Source organism: Grampus griseus, assembly GCF_964374135.1.
Source record: "Grampus griseus genome assembly, chromosome: 11".
Taxonomy (NCBI): domain Eukaryota; kingdom Metazoa; phylum Chordata; class Mammalia; order Artiodactyla; family Delphinidae; genus Grampus; species Grampus griseus.
Window position 1 is genome coordinate 51,774,453 of NC_139005.1, and position 23,251 is coordinate 51,797,703.

Consider the following 23,251-nt stretch of genomic DNA (forward strand, 5'->3'; position numbering starts at 1 on the left):
GGGGCTACTCTTTGTTGCTGTGTGGCGGCTTCTCTTGTTGTGGAGCATGGGTTCTAGTCGCATGGGCTTCAGTAGTTGCAGCATGTGGCTCAGTAGCAGCACACAAGCCCTAGAGCGTGTGGGCTCAGTAGTTGTGGCGTGTGGGCTCAGTAGTTGTGGCTCATGGGCTCTAGAGCATAGGCTCAGTAATTGTGGTGCACGGGCTTAGTTGCTCCATGTCATGTCAGATCTTCCCGGACCAGAGATCGAACCCATGTCCCCTGCATTGGCAGGGAGATTCTTAACCACTGCACCACCAAGGAAGTCCTAGTCCAGGGTTAATATATGTGAATCAATAGATGAAGTTTATTCCCAGGCCTCTGATGTTCATTAAAGATGTAATCACAGAGGACAGTGTCAAATTTTTGGATTTAGTTTTGGTTTTGAAAGGGGTGTGGGGATAGGCATGATCAGGACATGCAAAACGAAAAGGGAATCGGTCTCTTTTCCAGTTAAGGAAGGAAACAAACTTCAAAACTCTCAACCACTTTAGTCCTGAAGCTTAATCAGATTTACCTTGGTTTTATATGTCAAGTCCACAACCTACAGTATCATTGGAACTCCTCATCTTGTTATGTTGAACATATTTATTAAAAAACGATTTTGTGGTTTAATCTATCACAGATGCATAGCTTTCAGAATCTTGAATTTCAGCTACAGTTACTTTTTGATGTCTAATTTTTGCAGTTTGGATTTTTAAGCTTATGTGATAAGGACTGGCTTGATTCTGAATCAGGTTGAGATAGAATTGAGGGGGTAAAAAGCAAATGGGTTGGAAGGCAAGTAGTCAGCTGAAGGAATGTCACTTATCTCTAGCAACCATCTCACATAAAGCCAGGGACTCTGGTGGTAGGATTATGGAGCCTTTGATGAGTTTTTCTCTTCCTAGTACCACTCATTAAAGCTGCATTGATCCATAGTGTGCCATCCATAGTGTGCAGACTTGTCTCTTCTGTCCTTGAACATATAGCGTGAAAACAAATGGATGAGATTACGTATCATTGGGCATATGAATTTTACTTTCCCAGCTTTTTTACTATCCTGTCTGAATTTGTTCCTGGTCATGTTCATACAGTAATCCTATTTTGTTAGAAACTTAAGGAGAAAGGAAATAATAAAGACGTAGCCCCTCATAAATCATGAGTTTATTTCAAATAGTGTGATAAGCTATTCTTACCCCCTCTCCTAACCTACCCTCCCCCGTTGCTTGTATCAGTTTCTCTTAATTGTGATTGCTCTTAAATTGAGGTCTCATTGCTTTAGACTACTTGTCAGGGTGCTCATTGCAGTAGTCTGCGCTCTGGTTTCCTTTCATATGGTCAGAATAATATTCCTGATGCACAGTTCTGTTTTACTTTTCTTGTCCTAAATGTTCAGAATGAAGTCAAACGCTTTGTCTTGGTATCTAGAGCTCTCTAGCCATTGATTCCAAACCGCTTTTCTAGTAGTTTGCTGAGTCAAAGTAGGCTCTGGTTATGTAAGAAATATAACCAAAGGTTTTATTCCTTCAGGCCCATGCTGTTCCTTCTGCCTGGAATGCTGGTCAATTCTATTCTTTCTGTGAAGCCCGATTCAGATATTCCCTCTTCCATAAATGGATCTTCCCTCCCCTCCATCTTCTGTATTTACATTGTACCTTGTTTGCAACTATAATATAACGTTTAGTCTGTTTTTTGCCCTTGAGAACAGGAACCATCTTATTCCCTGGGTTTCTTGCTTTGTTGAGAACAGTTCTTAACTCGTAGTAGATGCTCATTAAATGTTTGTTTCACTTTAATGGTTCATAAATTTATACAGGGCCACTTTGGGACCTAGGAGGGGTTGAGGGTTAATTTAATTGAAGTGTCACTACTCATTCCCTTATTATGTGGTTGAGGCAGGTTAAAACAAAACATGAAGAAAACAGTCTCATAAGAATACACATGAGCGTGCATTGTATAGAGGGGGATTGGGAGCATTGTTTTGGTGGCTGGGGGAGTTTGTTGTATATAAGACATTTTCTAGCACTAACCTTAGTGCCAGTTTCCCAATCGTCCTCAAGAAGGTAAAATATTTAGAGTGATAGTTTAGATTCTTAGATTAAGGTTTCTTTAAAATATGGTAGCCGTTGGTTAAATATGAATTTGTCTTTCAGATTATGTAGCTTCTATGGTTTTTAAGTTCATTCACTGTTTTTCTTTTCGAATAAAAATTATTAATTGGTGCATTTTTCTCCCCGGAATCGGATATTTTATAATAATTTCTTTTAAATTTAGGAAAGTGAGAAAAATCATATGATGAACACTTTATACAAGCTTCATGATCGATTGGCACAGCTTGCAGGTAATTGTTTTAACATTCATAGTCTCTAAAACTGTTTTGAAAATTAATTTGCATATATAGCATGCAGTATCAGTAGAAATGGTTTTTCCCAAGTTCAGTGTTGTTATATTACATTGTGGGGTGTTTTCTCTTTAGAAGTTTTTATTCCTTATATGGAGTGGGTTTTTATCTGTATAGATATGTTTAATCAAGGCCTTTTTCCTGCCTGCCATATGTATACAATGAAATATAGATATATACTCTATGGTAAAAGTCATCACATTTTTTTATTGCATTGATAATAAAATTCTGAAAGCTTATATATTAGTTAAATTGGGTAAGCAGTGGATTAACTAAAATCCTCAAATATAAAAGTGCAGATTTTCCTTTGGTGATTGTATAGGTGTCATTTCCTTGGATAAAGTAAATATATTACAGAATTTTTTTCTCCTGAAACATCGCATTTTCCTCATATTCTGGTCTTAGTAAGACTTTGAGAGTTCTCAGGTATGCAACATACCTGCAATTAGAATAATATAGGTGAATTGGCATGAAGTTTAGCATTTATAAAAGCTGTAGTAGCACCTTATCTGTTTATTACCTTTTAACTTTTTTCAGTTATTTCACATATAATCTGAAAGAAGAGACTTTGGATTCTCTTCATATAAACAGTTACAAGAAAAGAAAAATGTAGTATTCCAAACTTTTGTTTGTAGCAGATCTTTTTGTAGAAACTAGATCATTGGTAGAAACCTAGTAGGTGAATGTGGAACTTCTCTGGTCGAATGGAAGCATTGAGAATCCTTACAGTTCCCCATCCTCTCACCAATCTTTGTTTTTTTTCGGGGTCCTTAATTCTGGTCAGTTTTTTTTTGGCTAATAATTGTGTGTATATCACTAAAAGTCTTCTTTGCATTGACTGACAGACTGTTATATACATATGCTGCAAACGGATGACATTTATTTGGTATGCTGTAGCACCCAGAAATGAAGTATATAATCTACATGGAATTCCTCATGTTGCTGCTACAAGCTTCTAGAGCTGTCTCTATAGCAGTGTTTTATGAAGTGTGTTAGATTGGCATAGTCTGGGGTGCTTTTAAAGATATAGATTCCTTCCTCTACAGCAGGGGTCTGCAAACTTTTTTCTGTGAAGGAGCCAGAGAGTAGATTTTTTAGGTTTTGTGGGATAGACTGTCTCTGTCACAACTACTCATTTCTGCTGTTAGAGCCTGAAAGCAGCCATAGATAATACATGAATGAGCGTGGCTGTGTTGCAATAAAACTTCATTTATAAAAGCCGGTGGTAGGCCAGATTTGGTCTGTGGGTTTGCCAACCTCTGCTGCAGATCTGTGGAATTGGAATCTCTGAGGATGGATTATAAAGTTTGAAGACTTACATGTTCATCTAATAGGTATTTCTACCTGTTTTACAACCATGACCATTAAAATCTGGCTACTTGAACAAAATGATAAATAGGAGCATGGTTGCTTTTATGATAGAAAAATTTGCCAAGGATTTTACTTTAATTATTGTACTTTTATGTTAAATTTTTTTTTTAAAAAGTACTTGAAAGAAACAAGTGGGAGAAACTTAAAATTGAAGTTCATTGTAAGGATAATTGATCTCTAATAACCACAGATAGCCTGAAAAAGAAAAAAAAGGCTTTGGATTCTTTTATAAATAGTTACAAGAAAAGGACAATGTAGTTTTCCAAACTTTTGTATGTAGTACACATATTTGTAGAAACCAGATTATAGGTAGAAGCTTCTAATTTCCCTATTGATTTGTGTTATAATAATTTTTTAAGTTATGCATACTCCTTGCTAAAGATAGGCTTAGTAATACTCCGAAAATGCACATTTTAATTCAAACTTGAACTCTTGAATTATTAGCTTTAGTTAATAGATGTATGAGTTAGCACAATGAATTTTCCCCCTTGAAAAATAATACATCTATAGAGGGCTTTCTTTGTGCCAAGATCTATGGATAGGCATCAGCATGACATGGTTCCTACCCCTGGCTAACAATTTCATTGGGAATGTAAGAGGAATGTATGTTTCTATCTAGACTGAAATATATTTAAAGGTTGTGGTTGATATAAAAATATTTGTTTATATTGCCTATTGAAATTTATTTCTAGAAAATATAAATGAGTGTTTATCTTCTTTCTTTACTGATTATAATAATATAATCTATAATTGTGTAATTTGTAAAACTAGTTTGATTAATCATATTTGTTTTCTTCTGTTTAACATAGTACTGATTCAAAATTAATAATATGCTAATCTTTCCAGGAGATCATGAATGTGGCAGTTCTAGTCAGAGAACACTTTCTGTCCAAGAGGCAGCTGCATATTTGAAAGTAAGCAGTGAAATTAGAATTTTAATAGCTCTATTCTTAAAGTTCACAACTTATATCTACAGTACCATGCATTTGATTACTTTAATTGTACTGTTACAAACTTGGGCCTGCTGTTTGGTGTAATGTGAGCAGATAGAGAAAGCAAAATTACTCAACATTTTTTGTTTTAGTTTGTTTTAGAACATTCTCTGTGAGAGAATGCACATTAGTTTGGAAAGGGTGCAGACACCATTGGTGAGAGAGAAATTGAGATAAGTAAGTAGCATATAAGAAAGCAAGTGAGCATCTAACCATTGTCATTTATTTCAATTCTTCTGCCCCGGGATAATTTTATTTCAGGGTTCTAAGAGAATTTGCAGATGTATTTTCTATACCACTGTAAGTAATCTAGGAAATCCTAGATAAAAGGATAGGTACTAGAAGGTTAAGATGGACAGGTGTCACTCTGATTTCCAAAAAGGGGATAGTGGATTTTGAAAACCCTACTGGGGAGCTTGATGTTAATCCAGTTCCATAAAGATAATTCCATAAAGATGTGAGTACTTGCAGATGGAAATGCTGATCCCTAGAAGTTGGCATCCATTCATCGTGAACAAGTCATGTCATACAAACTTCATTTCCCCCCTTTTTGTGGTAAAAAAACACATAACATGATATCTGCCCTAAAGTGTACAGTATTATTAACTATATATGCATCATTGTGCAGCAGATCTCTCAAACTTTTTCATCTTCCATTACTGAATCTCTGTACCCATTGCACAGCAACTCCCCCTTTCCTCCTCCTCCCAGCCCCTGACCACCACCATGTCACTTTCTGCTTCTGTGAGTTTGACTACAGTAGATACCTCGTAAAAATGGAATCATGCAGTATTTGTCCTTCTGTGACTGGTTAATATCTCTTAGCACAGTGCCCTCAAGTTTCACCCATGTTGTACTATATGACAGGATTTCCTTTTTTAAGGCTGAATAATATTCCACTGTATATACCCCACATTTTATTTATCCATTGATAGGCTGGTGAATATTTAGGTCTTTCCACTTCTTGGCTATTGTGAATAATACTGCAGTGAACATAGGAGTGCAAATATCTCTTAGATCCTGTTTTCAATTCTTTTGATAAATACCCAGAAGTGAGATTGCTGGAACATATAATAGTTCTAGTTTTAGTAATTTGATGAACTTCCATACTGGTCTCCATAATGGCCGCACCATTTTACATTCCCACCAACATTTACAAGGGTTCCCTTTTCTCCATATCCTTGAAAACTCTTATTTTGTTTTCTTTTGGTTCTGGTTTGTTTTTTAATAATGGCCATGCTAACAGGTGTAAGATGATATCTCACAGTGGTTTTGATTTGCATTTCTTTGATGATTAGTGATGTCAAGCATCTTTTCATATACATATTGGACATTTTTATATTTTCTTTGGAGAAATGTTTATTCAGGTCTCTTAACCCATTTTTTAAATCAGGTTATCTGATTTTTTGTTATTGACTTGTAGGAGTTCCTTATTTACTTTTGGATGTTAACCCTTATCAGATATTTGGTTTGCAAATATTTTCTCCCATTTCACATATCCTCTTTTTACTCTGTTGATTGTTTCCTTTGCTATGCAGAAGCTTTTTAGTTTGATGTAGTCTCACTTGTCTCTTTTTGCTTATGTTGCCTGTGCTTTTGGTGTCATATCCAGAAAATCATTGCCAGGTCATATTTAAAAAATCATTGCTAAGGGCTTCCCTGGTGGTGCAGTGGTTGAGAGTCTGCCTGCCGATGCAGGGGACACAGGTTCGTGCACTGGTCTGGGAAGATCCCACATGCCGCGGAGCGGCTGGGCCCGTGAGCCATGGCCGCTGAGCCTGCGTGTTCGGAACCTGTGCTCTGCAACAGGAGAGGCCACAACAGAGAGAGGCCCGCGTAACGCAAAAAAAAAAAAAAAAAAAAAAATTATTGCTAAGACCAATATCATGAAGCTTTTCCCCTGTATTTTCTTCTAAGAGTTGTTTTTTTAATATCATTCCTTATTTTTTGTTAATTAATTTATTTTTGCTGTGTTGGGTCTTCATTTCTGTGCGAGGGCTTTCTCTAGTTGTGGCAAGCGTGGGCCTCTCACTATCGCGGCCTCGCTTGTTGCGGAGCACAGGCTCCAGACGCGCAGGCTCAGTAGTTGTGGCTCATGGGCCTAGTTGCTCCACAGCATGTGGGATCCTCCCAGACCAGGGCTTGAACCCGTGTCCCCTGCATTAGCAGGCATATTCTCAACCACTGCACCACCAGGGAAGCCCCATCTTCTAAGAGTTTTATAGTTTCATGTCCTGTTTAAGTCTTCAATCCATTTTGAGTTGATTTTTGTGTAGTGTAAGATAAAGCTTCAGTTTCATTCATTTGCATGTGGAAATCCAGTTTTCTCAACACCATTTGTTGAAGAAACTATCCTTTTCCCGTTGTGTATTCTTAGCACACTTGTTGAAGATCAGTTGACCATATATGAGACCTTCTCTGTTTTCTTCTATTGTTCTATGTGTCTCTCTTTACAGCCAGTACCATATTGTCGATTACTGTAGCTTTGTAGTATAGTCTGAAGTCAGGGAGTCTGATTCCTCCAGCTCCGTTTTTTTCCCTCAAGACTGCTTTGGCAATTCGGAGTCTTTTGTGTCTCCATACAAATCTTAAGATTTTTTGTTCTAGTTCCCTAAAAAATGCCATTGGTAATTTGATAGGGAATTGCATTGAATCTGTAGATTGCTTTGGGTAGTATGGACATTTTACCAATATTAAGTCTTCCAATCATGAACACAGGATGCCTTTTCATTTATTTGTGTCTTGAATTTCTTTAAGCAGTGCTTGTAGTTTTCAGTGTATAAGTCTGTCACATTCTTGGTAATGTTTATTCCTAAGTATTTTGTTCTTTTGATGCTATTATAAATGACATTTTCTTAATTTTCTTTTCTGATTTTTCATTTTTGTGTATAGAAATGCAACTTCTTTTTTATATTAATTTTTTTATCCTGCAACTTTGCTGAATTGCTTAAATTGTAATGGTTTTTTTTTGTGGAGTCTGTAGAGTCTTCTATGTATAAGATCGTGTTTCTGCAAACAGATAATTTTACTTCCTCCTTTCCAATTTGTATGCATTTTCTTTTCTCACCTAATTGCTGTAGCTAGGATTTCTAGTACTATATTGAATAGAAATGGTAACAATGGGCATCTTTGCCTTATTCCTAGTCTCCAAGGAAAAACTTGGAGTTTTTCACAGTTAAGTATATACTAGACATTGGCTTTTCATATGTGGCTTTTATTATTTTGAGGTAATTTGCTTCTGTTCCTGATCTGTCAAGTGTTTTTAATAATTTAAGGTGTTGAATTTTGTCAAATGCTTTTTCTGTATTTATTGAAATGATCATGTGAGTTTTAATTTTTTGTTCTTTTAATGTGGTGTGTATCACATTGATTGGCTTTTGTATGTTGGACCATCCTTGCATTCTTGGAATAAATCCCACTTGATCATGGTGTCTGATCCTTTTAATGTGTTGTTAAAACTGTTGAACTCAGTTTGCTAATATTTTGTTGAGGATTTGCATCTGTATTCATCAGGGATATTGGTCTGTATTTCCTTTCTTGTAGTGTTTTCGTTCAGCTTTCGTGTCAGAGTAATGCTGGCCTCATAAAATGGTGTGGAAGTGTTCCCTCCTCTTAAAATTTTTTGGAAGAATTTGAGAAGCATAAGTGTTAATTCTTTTTTAAATGTTTAGTAGCATCCTCCAGTGAAACCACTGAATCCTAGACTTTTCTTTGTTGGGAGGTTTTTGATTACTGATTCAGTTTCTGTACTAGTTATAGGTCTGTTCAGATTTTCTATTTCTTCATTATTTAGTCTTGATAGGTTATATGTTTCTAGGAATTTATCCTTTTTTTTCTAGGTTATCCAGTTTGTTGATGAGTAATTGTCCATGGTAGTCTGTTACGATCCTTTGTATTTCTCTGACATCAATTTTAATACCTCCTCTTTCATTTCTGATTATGTTTGAGGCTTCTCTCTCTTTTTATTAACTAAGGGTTTGTCAATTTTGCTGATTTTTTCTAAAAAACCACCTCTTTGTTTTGTTGATTTTTTAAAATTTTATTTCTGCCCTAATCCTTATCATTTCCTTCTGTTAACTTTGGGTTTAATTCTTCTTTTTCTAGTTCTTTGAGGTGTAAAGATGGGTGGTTTATTTGAGAGTCTCTTCTTTTTTAATGTAGGCATTTACCACTATGAAATTCCCTCTTAGAACTGCCCTTGCTGTATCCCATAAGAAGCTGTTGGACTTCTTGAATCTGAACGTCCATTTCTTTCCCCAGATTTGGGAGTTTTGGGTCATTATTTCTTCAAATAAGCTTTCTGCTCCTTTCACTCCTCTCCTTCTGGGACTTCCATAATGCATGTATTGATCTAACTGATAATGTTCAGTAAGTCCCTTAAGCCTTTCTTCATTCTTCTTCATTCTCTTTTCTTTTTGTTCCTCTGGATAATTTCAAATGACTTATCTTTGAGTTCCTTGATTCTTTGTTCTGCTTGATTTAAGACTGCTTTTGAACCCATCTTTTGAATTTTTCAATTCAGGTATTGTATTCTTCAGCTTCAAAATTCCTGTTTGGTTCTTTTAATGTTTTCTCTTTATTGATATTCTCATTTTATTTATGCATCGTTTTCCTGAGCTTGTTGAACATCTTTATGACAGTTATTTTTAGATTTTTATCAGGTAATTCATATAGCTCAGTTTCTTTAGGGTCAGTTCCTGGAGATTTATTTTGTTCTCTTAGTTGGGCCATGTTTTCCTTGTTTCCTTTGTGTGCCTTGTTACCTTGTGTTGGGATCTACCATTTGAAAACACAGCCACATCTGCTAGCCTTTACAGACTGCCTTCATGCAGGGGAAGACCTTTACCACTGAGCTCAGATAGAGATTCTGGGGTCCCCTCAAACCTTTTTTGTGGATGCATCTTTTCTGGACCTGTGGGTGTTATTCCCAACTAGAGAGATTTTGCAGGTTTCTTTTTATAGGAGCTTGTAATCTCTTGCTCCCTCTGGTGTCTGTTTGCTATACTGCGGGTTCTCTGGAACCGCAGGAAGCTGTCCAGCTCTTTTTTATTTTCAGCAACCCCCAGGCATCTAGACTATGTCAGATCTCAGTGCTCTGAAACAAGTGATACAGAAACCAGTCCCTTGGGCAGCTCCCTGAGAAACTGAAACATTGGACACATGTTCCAACTCTTTCCCTCCTTGGGGAGAAACCAGGAGTTAGGGGTTTTCTGCCACTTTTCTGCACTGAGCTGCAGGGAGGGGCAGTGGCAAGTGAGTATGTATTAGTTCATTGCCTTTGTTCTTGGCAACTCCCAACCTGGTGCCCTTACCTATTAGTGCTAAGATTCAAGCAAGACAGAAGCCAGTCCCTCTGGCGGCCCCTGAAAAGTCTGAACATTGGGCATATGTTCCAGTCTTCTCTTTCCCTCCTCAAGGATAATCCAGGAGTTGGGACTTTTCTCCAGATCACATTATGGTATGCCAGGGGAAGGAGCTCCGGTGGAGTGAGTGTTATGAATTTTCCTACCTTCATGCAGCTAGTTTTGCACATGCTTGGGGTGTAGGAGGCTCTTAACCGGTTTCTAGATTTCTTACAAAGGGGTATTATTGAATTTGTGTCTCTGTGGGGGAAGGAGGGTCTGGAGCTTCCTATTCTGTCATCTTCCTGACGCCACCCCCTCTTTTTTTTTTTTTTTAAATTTAGAATGTAGTATAGTTCTAAGGCTTTCAGCGAGGTTTTAGTGACAATCTGCCATGATATGCTCGTCAAAAAAGAGAAATATGGACTCAGTTCTTAACTTAATTCATAACTTATATGTAGATACTTAAAAGATGTTGAGACAGTATAATATGATGGAGATTTGATGTTGATTCCAATTCTAGCACCGGCACATAGAAACCGTGTGTCTTGGTAAAGTCCCTTTACGTTTCTGTACCTGTATCTCACTGTGAAAGTGGGACTGTTCTTAATAATGCCTGTCAGAGTTGTTGGGAGACTTGTGAGAATACAAAGTACCTAGGTCAGTGCCTGATGATTATAATAACTTCCAATAAATTTTACTTCTTTTTTTGTGTGTTTCCTAACTAATTAAACCCGTGTCACTCTGAAGAGAGTTTTCTAATAACATGCTGCAGGATTTGTCTCTCAACCTTGTTCTTCATTTTCAGTTTTGACCTAGATGAGAACATTGATGACAGGCAAATTCGTGGATAGCGTTATAGTTAATAGATTGGATACCTAAAGGATTAGGATCCAAAAAGGTCTAAATAAGAAGGGCTTACGATTATGGGACTTTGTCTTAAGGAATGGAAAAATTGCTAGATATGTTATGGGGGTGGGGGCGAAGAAGGGATTGGATTGAGTAGGCTAAAGGGTACATAGAATCAAATATTCCAGGAAAAGGGCATAGCATGTGGGAATCCAAAGCCAGCAAGCCATTCGTTATGATTTGAACATGTTTTTACTTCTGGCAGTGGGAAAAACTGATCCCAACCAGTGATTCCCTCCTGCTTTCTCTTCTTTTTTTTCCCAGTTGAATCTCTCAGAGAGGTAATGGCACAGATATCTGTTATCATTGGTCATAAATTCCTGGAGCAGGATTAATTTATTTCAGACAAACCTCAAGACTCTTAAAGTCTACTGAATTGTATTTGAAGGAAGGACTAAAGGGTTGGATGGGATAAGGCTTGGGAACAGGATAGGGCTTGATTAGTAGTTAAGCTGGAGCTGAAGAAGAGTCGGGTTGGTGTGGAAGGATGATTAACTGCCTCTCTTTCCCGTCCCCAGCCATTTGATTGGATAAGGTAAAAAGAAGGACACAGAACCAGGGTTGGGACAAGTTGGAGTCTAAGCCAGGCAGCAGTAGGGTACAAGACATTAGTTTGATTGAAGACTGGCAGCAAAGGAGTTAATGGATACACCCATGCATGAGTTAGTTGGGAACTGCCTGTATTGAGTTTAAAAAAAAAAAGTGATGCTAAAGAATTCTGGTCTTAAAAGATTTTAATATCTTTTCTCTGGGACTATTTTATGTTTCAGATTGGGTTTTGCCCTTTTTTTTTAATTCAGTAGAATTTCTAATGTATATTTTTACAAGAGATTTTGGATTAATTTCTTAATTAGTTAAGTGAAGTTACTTTATGTAGGTAATATCCTTCTTATACATTTAGGTGTGTGTGTGTGTGTGTGTGTGTGTGTGTGTGTGTGTGTGTGTGTGTGTGTGTGTGTGTGTGTGTGTGTGTGTGTGTGTGTGTGTGTGTGTGTGTGTTAACCTTTTCTTTTTGGAGTCCCATTTTTAGCTTTTCAAATGCTGTGAAATCTGGTATGGCTTGTTACCACCAAAGATGCAGTTTGGACTGCTACTAAAAGGAAGAAAGCATTAAACAGGGTTTTTTCCAAAAAAATAAAGTTTTAAGGTTTAGATAAAAGCTTTTAGGTGCTGTTTTTAATAATGCTTATTTTTTCAGTATAACATTAACCCGTGCTTATGATTTAACTCATACAGAAAATAAAAGGAAAATTGCATTTCAAATTCACCACCTAAGGTTAGCCACTCATTTTGGTCCATGTTTCTCTAGTCTTATATTTTTTCCCCAAAATTAGTATCACTATAAATATTATAAATGTCATATTGTAAATATTTACATATTTTTTCCTTTAAGTTGTTAGTGTTTTCCCATGTCATTGTTCAGGTTTTTAAAAATTATTTCTTTTTATCACTAGATAATATTTCTTTACATGATTGTATTGTACTGGTTTGTGGTTTTATGAAAGTACCTTAATTTTTGCATTATAGTACTTGATTTTGTGATCATTTCCTTAGGAAATAGTCCTGGAAATGAAATTACTTGTTCAAAGAACTTTTGTTAATGCTTTTGATATATGTTGCCAAATTACTTTCTAATTTTTAATGATAATTTTAGCACAGTCTATCCAAAATTGATATTTTATTTTACCCAAGTTCTAGAATAAGTATGGAAGAACCCCACTACGAAGCTGGTATCAAATAATGATGACCATATATATATTGTAGGCTTTCTGCTTGTGGAGAGGGATCTATTGTACCTTTTATGTATTTGTACTATGGTTTCACCTACAACACAATTAAGCTTTTGCATTCAGGAGTAAATGAGCCAGGGAATATGTAGCACTCCTACGGTATAAGCTAATTTTTTCCCCAACTTCTAGTGCATTTTAAGCACAGTATTAGTAAATGTTTGATGGAGTAAAATGAGTGAATAAGCCTCAGTAAAAATGTTTAAAATTTTTCTTCAGTTTGATTCTTTACATTCTATTTTTATTTTATTGCTCCCACTTTCTCCTTCAAAGGAAATTTAAATAAATGTGACAATTAATTTAAATAACTTAAACACTTTTTCTTACTTCTCCAGTGTTTTTCTTGAACTTTTTATTCATCATTTTTGAGATTGAAAGCTTGTTTGTTTTGATTTGTAAAGTTAAGAGGTCCCTCTGGTGGAACATTTAGGAAATACATGGCACTATATTTTCATGAAAAGACATAGATTGCTTTTAAGTTAAATGGTGGGAGCTTTGTATGATAACTTAACAATAGAATGATGTAATGGATGGTGGTTCATTTCCTAGGTCACTTTCAAAACCTGTTTAATTTTTAACCCAATATGTTTAAGGTTTGTGAAGAATATAATAGGAAAGAAGATAGCTGCAAATGTGCCAAATTATGGGCTGGATAGATTTTTTATGAACTAGCTTGGAATGCTAATCACTGTTAATAAAATTGTGTCTTTGTGGAAAAATAAGTATTCTAAGAAATGGAGTGAGGGATACATTTCATAATAATTATAATATTTCAAGTATAATTTATCTTAGTACTTTCTGTATGTTACCTTTGATTTCACAATGATCCGGAAAGGTAGGTGGTATCAGACCCACTTTATTAAGAAACTAAAGCTCAGAGAGGTTTAATAACTAGGTCTTCCAGCTAGTAAGTGATGGAACTGTGAATAGAATCAAAGTATTTGCTGTTTTCACTGTATTGTTCTACCTCTTAGATGGAAGGCCTGGGTTTATAGCCCCTACCCTCATCTATTAAGTGGTCAAGGGACTGACCCTGAATAGGGTTTAGAATCTGAAGAATTGATCAAAGTATATTCATCTGCATAAATGACTTATTTTCTCTTATTTCCGCTTAAGGTTATACACATAGCTATTCAGTAGTGGAGTCATGATCTGATTCCAGGCCTCTTTGATTCTAAGGACCATGTTCTTTCCGTTATTCTTGGAGGTGAAAGATCAAGTTTCCACTGAATCATCAAGAATTAAATCATACTCACTATTGATTTCTGTGTGTCGTATTTTACTTAAAGGTAACATCTAATGTATGGCGTATATCATCTCACAATTAAGCAGAATATTCACTAACTAGAAAGCCACGTAGCTATTATTACCATGTAAATTATCCATTTGTGAACTATATCCAATAGATTTTTAATCTTTGCTTGACTTCTCCCTATACCAGTATCATTTTCCCTCCTTACAAATGTTTTGTTACTTTATTTAATGAATGGAATCTTTTACATGAAACAGTATTATTTTTGTACTTTGTAATCCAAGTTCGAAGCATCTGATACAGGTTTTTAAATACACATTTTTGGCTAGTTATTTTGAAAATAAGTAAATTTGTAATTGGGAATCATGGGTGTGTGTGTATGTGTACACATACAGTATATTAAAATAGATTTGTTAAAGATTTGGGAAAACATGCTTTGAATTTAGAAAGATTTCTATGAAGCAATCAGCAGTGTGTTAGCAGAACTATTGCCTATAAGTAACTAGTAATAAGCAATTATGTTAATAGTAGGCCTGATTTTAAAATTAAAAACTTAGTTTCCTCCTGAGTTTTGTCATCAGTTATTAGAAAATGGGCGTTTTATGATACAGGAATGCCTTACCTCGAGGGCTGGCAAACTGCAGCCTGTGAGCCATTTTTTGGTATGGCCTGCTAGCTGTGTTTTTACAACATTTTTAAAGGTTGCTTAAAAAAAAAAGTGACAGAGACCAGAAGTGTATACTGCTGCAAAGCTTAAAATATTTACTCTCTGGCCCTTTACAAAAAAGTTGGCCTACCCCTGCCTTACAGCTTTCCAGGTAGCTCCAAAAAGTGAACAGTAAAACACTTCAGACTCTTATAATCAGGTAGATGCTGTGTATGCTACAGTGTTAGCATGAGCTATTAATTAGCATAAGCCAGAAAAAAATTCAACTTCTGTGTCTATAAAAATTCCATTTTATGATACTGTAGAACTCTAAGTACTATGCAGAATACTTGTGGAAGTAATAACTTATTTAAGAACTCAACACCCTTTTAATCTTTAATGAAGTTTTAAATAAATTATCATTTGTTTTTTGAAAATCTGTATTCATAAAGGAACATTCCATGGTTCTATTGTATTCCAGGTAGTCATTGGATATCCAGGGGTATTAACATAGGAAAGGAAAACAGAAAATGGGAAAAATAACAACGGATGCCTTTTTCTGTCCTTAGTATTTTATAACCAGAAGTGTTAAGCTCTTTGTTCTCCACATAACTTATTAGAGTAGGTGTCCTTGTTAATTTGAACCATTATGTACATTTTTAAGGATAATTAATGAAGGTAGTAATTTTGTTTATAAAGTTTTTAGCTTCCTAAAATTTTTACATTTAAATTATATAACTAGTAAACTTGGAAATTTCTTTGTTTTTACATTCTTTGACATATGTTTATAGTCTAGCCTTCTAAGTTCTGTGTAATAATGCAAACATGTCATAATATTCTGCATACTGTATTAATACAAACTGAAGAGCATATATGTAAATACAGGTTAAATACAATGTATGTATTTCATTGATTTTTTAAAAAATATCCACATCTTTCAAGGGTGCTATCATGTCTTTGTCTTTGAAGGATGAAGTCTTTGAAAGAAACTAAATGAGTACAAAATCATTTTTAAAAACCAATACATTACAAAGAGGAATCAACGCAAGGTCTTCAGCTCCCATATTAATAACCCATATTAATATCGCTTTATGGATTTTCAAAATCCTGTATAACTTGTGCTTTATCTAATCCGGATCCATGCAGTGTAACCAGAAGTATGTTCTGTTGGTGTTCCTTTATCAAAGCTTGAATCTGCTCTAATTTTAGAGTATGTGAATGTGCATTCTGTTTGATTTTTAGTTATATACAAAGTGATTTCTAATTTTATAACAATTAAAACAGTAATTGCCTGAAATTGTTTTGTATAATCGCATAACATCTTAGGGCAATATTAAACAAAATTCACTTTTTCTTCGTTATTTTCTAGTTCTTACTCAAATGAGTATATATCTTTTATAGTTATAAATAAGTTGAATGTTGTATTTTACTTTTTAAAGCATATAGCTATTTAGCTGTCATCATGATTATTTCTAAATTCATAATATCCCACTGAAGTGATCTCACATATAAACCATTTCTCAATAATTAAATACTTACATTGGCTACAATTTTTTGATATTTATAAATATTGCCAAAATTATCACACTTAAAAAAATAACAGATAGCCTGTAGTTATCTTCAGCATCTGAAAATCCTGGTAGTAGTTACACATAAGTAATGACGCCTAGCAGTATTAGTTCTGCTTCATAAAATTCTTTACTATACTTTCAAATTTGATATATTAAAATAACTGCCAGTTTCATATTAGGAAGGAAACTGATCAAATGAGAACCTTGTAATTTCCAAAGCTGTTGAAGAATATGTTGTTAAAATTCAATAGCTATTCCTTATAAACATTTTTAAGGGATTTTAAAAAGTGATTTCTTATTTCTACTTTTAGAAATTCATTTTTTGCACTTCCAAAAGTACATAAAGACATAATTTTTGAATAGAATGCAAGCTCCATGAGCACAGGGAATTTCAGCTTTTTGTCTAGTGCTACATCTCTAGGTCCTAGAATAGTACCTGGCACATAGTGAGCCCTCAATAAATATTTTGAATGAAGCAATTTTCAAGGATGTTTATTTACAGTATTATTTGGTATACTGAAATTGGAAACACTTCATGTTCATTAATAAGGGGGTGATTAGTGTAAAATAACCACACAATGGAATATTGCTGGAAAAAATTGAGGTTGTTCCATGTGTACTGACATTGACATTCATGCCACCTCATTCTGTGAATAAAGCAGGTAGAAAAACTATGTGTAATATAATACCACTTTTGTTTTTAATATTTTGATTTAAAAAATTCATAATCCATTTATGCTCAGCAATTCTTAACCTTTTTGCACTCCTAAAATTACTGATGATTCTAAATGACATCTGTTTGTGGGCTAGATATGTATTTATTTATATTTAGATATACATTTGCCATGTTAAAGTTAAGACAACATTTAAAAATTTACTTATTCATTTAAAATAAGAATAATGAATTTATTACGTTAACATAAATACTGTATTTTTATGAAAATAACTATATTTTCCAAAATAAAAACATTTAGTGAGAAGTGGCATTGTTTTATATTTTTGCAAATCTCTTTAATGTCTATCTTAATTAAAAATAACCAACTTCTCATATCTGCTTCTTCATTTAATCCATTGTGATGCTGTTTTGGTTGAAGTACCTCAAGAAAATCTAGCCTCACACAGATACGTAGTCAAAACGGGGAAAAGTATTTTAATTCTCTATTCCGATAATTGTAGATATTCTTCAATACCAAAACTCTACAAGTAGTAGTTTCTTAAAGATTAGCGGCAATGTAGAATTTAAAGCTATGTCAGCGAACTTTTCGTACTCATACTTTTCATACTAAAGCCCTTTGGTCTGTTTTGCACTTAGAATAGATCTTTTACCCATGCAAGATTTTATAGCTGATGATTGTTCATTTGGAAAATATTGGTTCACTGGTTATGCAGATCTTCCAAATGTTGACACATTTTATTATGCCATGCTCAAAAGTCACATTTGTTAATATCACAGCATAGTCTTATTGCAAAGGTTTTCAAGTATTGTGAAGTTGTTAGGCTCATAGTAATGGATGAGCATTTTTTGAAACTCTACTTTTCACTTGAAAACTTGAATTTTGTCATTGATAACACAATCAGTTGTTTTTCTGGAGTTGATGGGCTTAACTTCATTCACTTGTTGAGAAAACAGCTGTTAAACATCCAAGTCTGAATAATTGTCATTTGTTCATCTGCAGATAGTGTTCCATTAAAAAGGGGGGGGACTAATTTACTCTTAATCACAATGATACTTGAAAAGAAAATTACTATTTTTTTAAATCTGTAAATAAAAAAATGAAAACATAGCAAAATGTTCAGTGGTTATCTTAGGGTGGTGGGGAAATGGTGACTTTTTTCTTCTTTCTCCTTTCATTTTTCTGTAATGAATAATATATTTTTATTATGTTATATAGTTTAAAGTGTTATATAAAGTATGTTATTTATAGGACAACTTACACATAACAAGTGGATATGAATTATAAAGAATAGTTAGTTATTTTCTCTATTTTTCTTATTAGGATTTAGGTCCTGAATATGAAGATACATTTAACATCTCATTGCAGTGGATTTTGGAAAATGGAAAAGATGTTGGAATAAGGTAAAGGATTTGGTTTCCACTTTGTCCATTTTGTAGTCTAAGAAGTGATTTTGACTCTAAACTCTCCCTTAATTATTTTTAAATAGGTGTGTTGGTTATGGCCCTGAGGAAGAATTGACAGATATAGTTGATGTACAGTTTTTGCAATCCACAAGACCACAGATGTCCTTCTGGTGTCGTTTTCGACGTGCTTTTATTACTGTCACCCACAGGTTATTGTTGTTATGCTTAGGTAAGTTGTGAGGATGAGAAAGCAGATACAGTGTAATCTAGAATTTTTGTGTCTGTATTTCACCAAATGCCAGGATTGAGAATATACTTCTGTGATAGTTGTCATTATAAATCGCATCCAGAAGTCTTCAGTAAGGTATAAGAATATTGAGGGTTTCTATAATGTCCGTATCAATCTAAGGGCTTAGAAAACAGTGCTGTGAGGAGAGGTGGGAATCAAACTTTGTCATGTGAATGTCACAGAAAAAGCAAATTTAGTGCATAGATAGAAATCTACTTTAGGAAGTAGAACAGGAAGATACAAAAATTAAGCTTATTTTTAAAATACTATATTAGAAATTAACTTAATTAAAATTATTTTTAATTTAAAAAATACCATTAAATGAATTAAAATTTTCATTCAGATTCCTAGATTTTATGTGACTGTTTTGATTCATAACAAGAATTTAGGAGATACTCATATTTTTTTCTTTTTTCTGCCCAATTCCTGTAAAAATAATTCAGGTTACTTAAAGTTAGAGGTAGTTTGTTTACAGTCTCATAAGACTCACTTTTCTCGTAGCTTAATGCTGAAAGAAAAAAGTTTGTGAAACATAGTTATGTTACTTTGTTTTCAAAAAAATAATAGAATTTAAATGTTCAGTTGTCAACGTAATGAAGAAATGGTTTTTCTGGAGATATTAAGTGACACTCTGGGAAATGTTTAATATTAAATTTTTCTATGTAATTTGATCATGTAGCTAATTCAGACCACTGTCTTGAAGGCTTATTCCATTATCCCATTATGGCAGTTAAAATAGTCACTGTAGAAACTGTCAAAATGGCTTTTTTTTGCTTTATTTTGTTAATACCACATTTAACAACTGACAAAATAACTTCAAGTTGCAGTGAATATTATTGAATGCCATTGACCACAGTTTTAAAAACAATATATAAATATTGCAGGTGTAGTGATGGTTTGCGTTGTTCTGCGTTACATGAAATATCGCTGGACAAAAGAGGAAGAAGAAACAAGGCAGATGTATGATATGGTGGTAAAGATTATAGGTATAGTATTTGTAAAAATCTAAACTACTTCTAGAATAGTCATTATGTGATAAACTACATGATGTCCAGTGATTGCTTCATTTGTAAATTTGTTTGATTTACTTTCAGATGTTTTACGAAGTCATAATGAAGCTTGCCAGGAAAATAAAGATTTACAGCCTTACATGCCTATTCCCCATGTGCGAAATTCCTTAATACAGCCTCACGACAGGTGTGTTCAACACATTATGAGTTGAAGTAAATCAGAATGTTGGTATCTTCTGCAGTCATGAAAATTACACTGAGAGTTGTGACCCTTCTCAACTAGACCTGTTTTATTGTACAGGCTTTATTTTTGTACTTTAAACTCTTTGCTAAATTTTCATCTATTATCTTCCTGATTTTGAGTGGCATAATAGACAACTGGATTTCAAAATATACACTTTTGATTCTTTGTTGTCAGTCTCTACCTTATTTCCTTTAATTCTGTCTTGATAAGGAAACAGAGACAGAGAACAGCCAGAGATGTTTTATTAATAATGTTTTAAAATACTTCCTTTTGTTGTTAATGAAGCTTTTTAAATAAAAGAATTAAGCAATAACTTCTTGAAAATAAAAGATGATGTCACATTCTAAAGCAATATTCTTACCCTAGCAACACATCAGAATCACCAGTGGAGCTTTTGTGCGGGAGGTGGCCAGGGCAGGGGGAATACCAGTGCATTGTTCCAAATATAGTCAATCTGAGGTGAGGTTCAGTCATCTAAATCTTTTTGGAAAAAACTCCTCCATATGCAGTGATAAGAACAGCCCGCATTAAGAGTAACCACTACCTTCAATGACTAATATTTGAAAAAGATGACAAGCCAAGATGATAGTAAAGTTGTCATTTTCCTTCAAATGATAGGAGAAAAATGAAGAAAGTCTGGGATAGAGCTGTTGACTTCCTTGCTGCTAATGAGTCTAGAGTTCGCACGGAAACACGAAGAATAGGTGGTGCAGATTTTCTAGTTTGGCGGTGGATCCAGCCTTCTGCATCCTGTGACAAAATATTAGTAATACCTTCTAAAGTGTGGCAAGGTCAAGGTATGTATTTTTAAACAACAAAAAAATATAAATTAATTTTTTCAAATGCAAAAGTCTTACGTGTTTAAAGTAAAATAGTATAACTGAAAGATGTATGAAGGCAGAGTTCCCTTCCAGTTCCATCCCATAGAAGGAATGAGTGTTAGCTTCTTACATGTCCTCCCACTTTTCTCCTTGCTAATATAAACAACATGGTTTGTCTTCACTGTGATAGAATTCTAGAGACATTACTTTGATTTTTTTCCCTCTTTCACTTACCAAAGCAACTTAGTATATTAAAGATCTAACTGCATTCTTTTTCCCTGATTTTTTATGCAAATAAGACACATAATTTGTTTTGTATTTAAAACATGTGTAAGTGGAATTATAACTTTTAACTGCTCTTTTTTCAATTTTTGCTTGCCTTTCTCTTTTTCATTGAGTCTTCCACCTGCATATCCCATGCCAAGTAACTTTTGTGGGTATCATTCCATATTTTTCTTAATGCTTGCATAGTTGCAAAAACAGGTATTTGTAAGTTTATAAGAGGGTTTGGTGTTTGGTTGCCTTACGTATCCAAAGTGATAACTGTTACCTCATTTGAATTTTTTGTATCTTAATGGTTATTTGCAAAAAGAAATCTCATGGCTAGTTTAATTTGTATTTCAGAACTAGTAATGAGTTGAGTTTCTTTTAATCTTATTGGATAAAAAGCATATTTATCAATGCTTGCTAAACATAGACTATATGGGAAAGGTAGGTTAATTGTTTTGAAATTGAAATACAATAAAATCCAATCTCTTCCTGATTTTCTGTAATTGATTTTCACTTTCAAAGAGCTTGAATAATAGTTTATATAATCGTGGCATAAAAATAAAGTTTTTATGTTTCCAAAATGACACTAAACCATAAACTATTTGCTTTAGGGTACATGCAGAATGGTCCTCTGAAACCATAGGCTGTCAGTCAGATCTGATTACCTTAGTGCCTTATAATGATGCATGTGGAGTCTCAGCCTAATTTCATCATAGAGCTAACAGTTGTTGCTCATGTATGCATCTGAAGTTCTAGGCCATTGTTTTTGTTCATATGAATTTTTTTTTATCATTATAGTTGTCTTATTTTAAAATAAGATATTTAAAATAAGTGAGATTTTCAAGATGAATCCAAAGGCAATTTTCAACTAGGTAATCCATGTTGTTCTTAAAAATTAGTAGTGGTATGATTTATTTAAGTGTGTTAAATTGGACACTTTATAATCTCTAGGATTTAAAACCTCAGACTATTATTTTCACTTTATCATTATCTTTAGCTAGGAAAAGACTGTGCAAAAATGATAAAATACAACTTAAGGTCAGTTATAGTAGTAGTTAAAACTCAACCTGAATTAATACAATATTTTTAAAATCTCCAGCTACTTTTTTTTAATGTATTTTTAGAAGTTTTATATTTTTAATTAATTAATTCATTCATTTATTTTTGGCTGTGTTGGGTCTTTGCTGCTGCGTGCGGGCTTTCTCTAGTTGTGTCAAGCGGGGGCTACTCTTCGTTGTGGTGCACGGGCTTCTCATTGCAGTGGCTTCTCTTGTTGCGGAGCATAGGCTCTAGATGTGCGGGTTTCAGTAGTTGTAGCACGCGGGCTCAATAGTTGTGGCTCACGGGCTCTAGATAGCAGGCCCAGTAGCTGTGGTGCATGGACTTAGTTGCTCCGTGGCATGTGGGATCTTCCCGGATCAGGGCTCGAATCCATGTCCCCTGCATTGGCAGGCGGATTCTCAACCACTGCGCCATCAGGGAAGCCCTCCAGCTACTTTTTACGTATTAAGTGTTTTATCCAAGTTTCAGTGTATTAAATGTTTGGAAACTATATGCCAAGTACTGAGCTACCTTAATTTGCATATTTCTAAATGGGCCATGTAAAGAATTGTAAATTTAATCTCTCTTTTCTTGACAGTCTTTGATAAACAGTTACAGTGATTAGGGCCCTGTTCCTGGACCTAGAAAGGAATTGAGAGTAAAGTAAGACACCTGCTACTTAGCAAATAGAAAAAAAGGTGTAATGGCTGAGATAATTTTAGCCTGAAGGCAGAAAATTCTGACATAGAACACTTGGTAACTATTTACTTGAAGTATACCAATTCAATTTTTGGATGGTTGTAGTGATAAAATGGAAGTCTTTAGATTTATAGCAAGAAAGACTTGAGCTCTTTTAAGAATTTCATCATAAGAAGAATTGTTACAAAAAGCTGATAATGAGAAGTTGTTGGAATTTTCTTAATGATAGTTATACATCTTTTTGCCTCATTTAAGAACGTGTAGCTCTAATACAGAGAGAATTTAGTGTTAATATTACTTACATTTTTATGCTATTAAATATATAGTCTATTTAAATGTAACTAAATGACTCTGACCTAGCTTTTTAAAATGATTAATACATAAAATAAGTTTGCTTTCATTTAAATATATCTGAGCACAAATGTTGTCCTGTATAAAAATGGGCGTATACTAGAGGGTTCTGATGGTTTTTTATGTGAACAGATAGTTCAACTTACTAACAAGCT

General features: G+C 34.3%; 1 protein-coding gene across 1 annotated transcript in view; it reads left to right on the forward strand.

Annotated features, from left to right (window-relative positions):
* The window catches only part of LEMD3 (LEM domain containing 3), a 65,762-nt gene that overhangs the window by 33,594 nt on the left and 8,917 nt on the right, over positions 1-23,251 (forward strand). Inside the window, exons 3-9 of the mRNA XM_082666485.1 lie at positions 2,295-2,361; positions 4,639-4,706; positions 18,289-18,368; positions 18,455-18,600; positions 19,545-19,646; positions 19,755-19,857; positions 20,533-20,711. Of these exons, the coding sequence (XP_082522611.1) occupies positions 2,295-2,361; positions 4,639-4,706; positions 18,289-18,368; positions 18,455-18,600; positions 19,545-19,646; positions 19,755-19,857; positions 20,533-20,711 (745 nt within the window). The remainder of the gene's footprint in view (positions 1-2,294; positions 2,362-4,638; positions 4,707-18,288; positions 18,369-18,454; positions 18,601-19,544; positions 19,647-19,754; positions 19,858-20,532; positions 20,712-23,251) is intronic.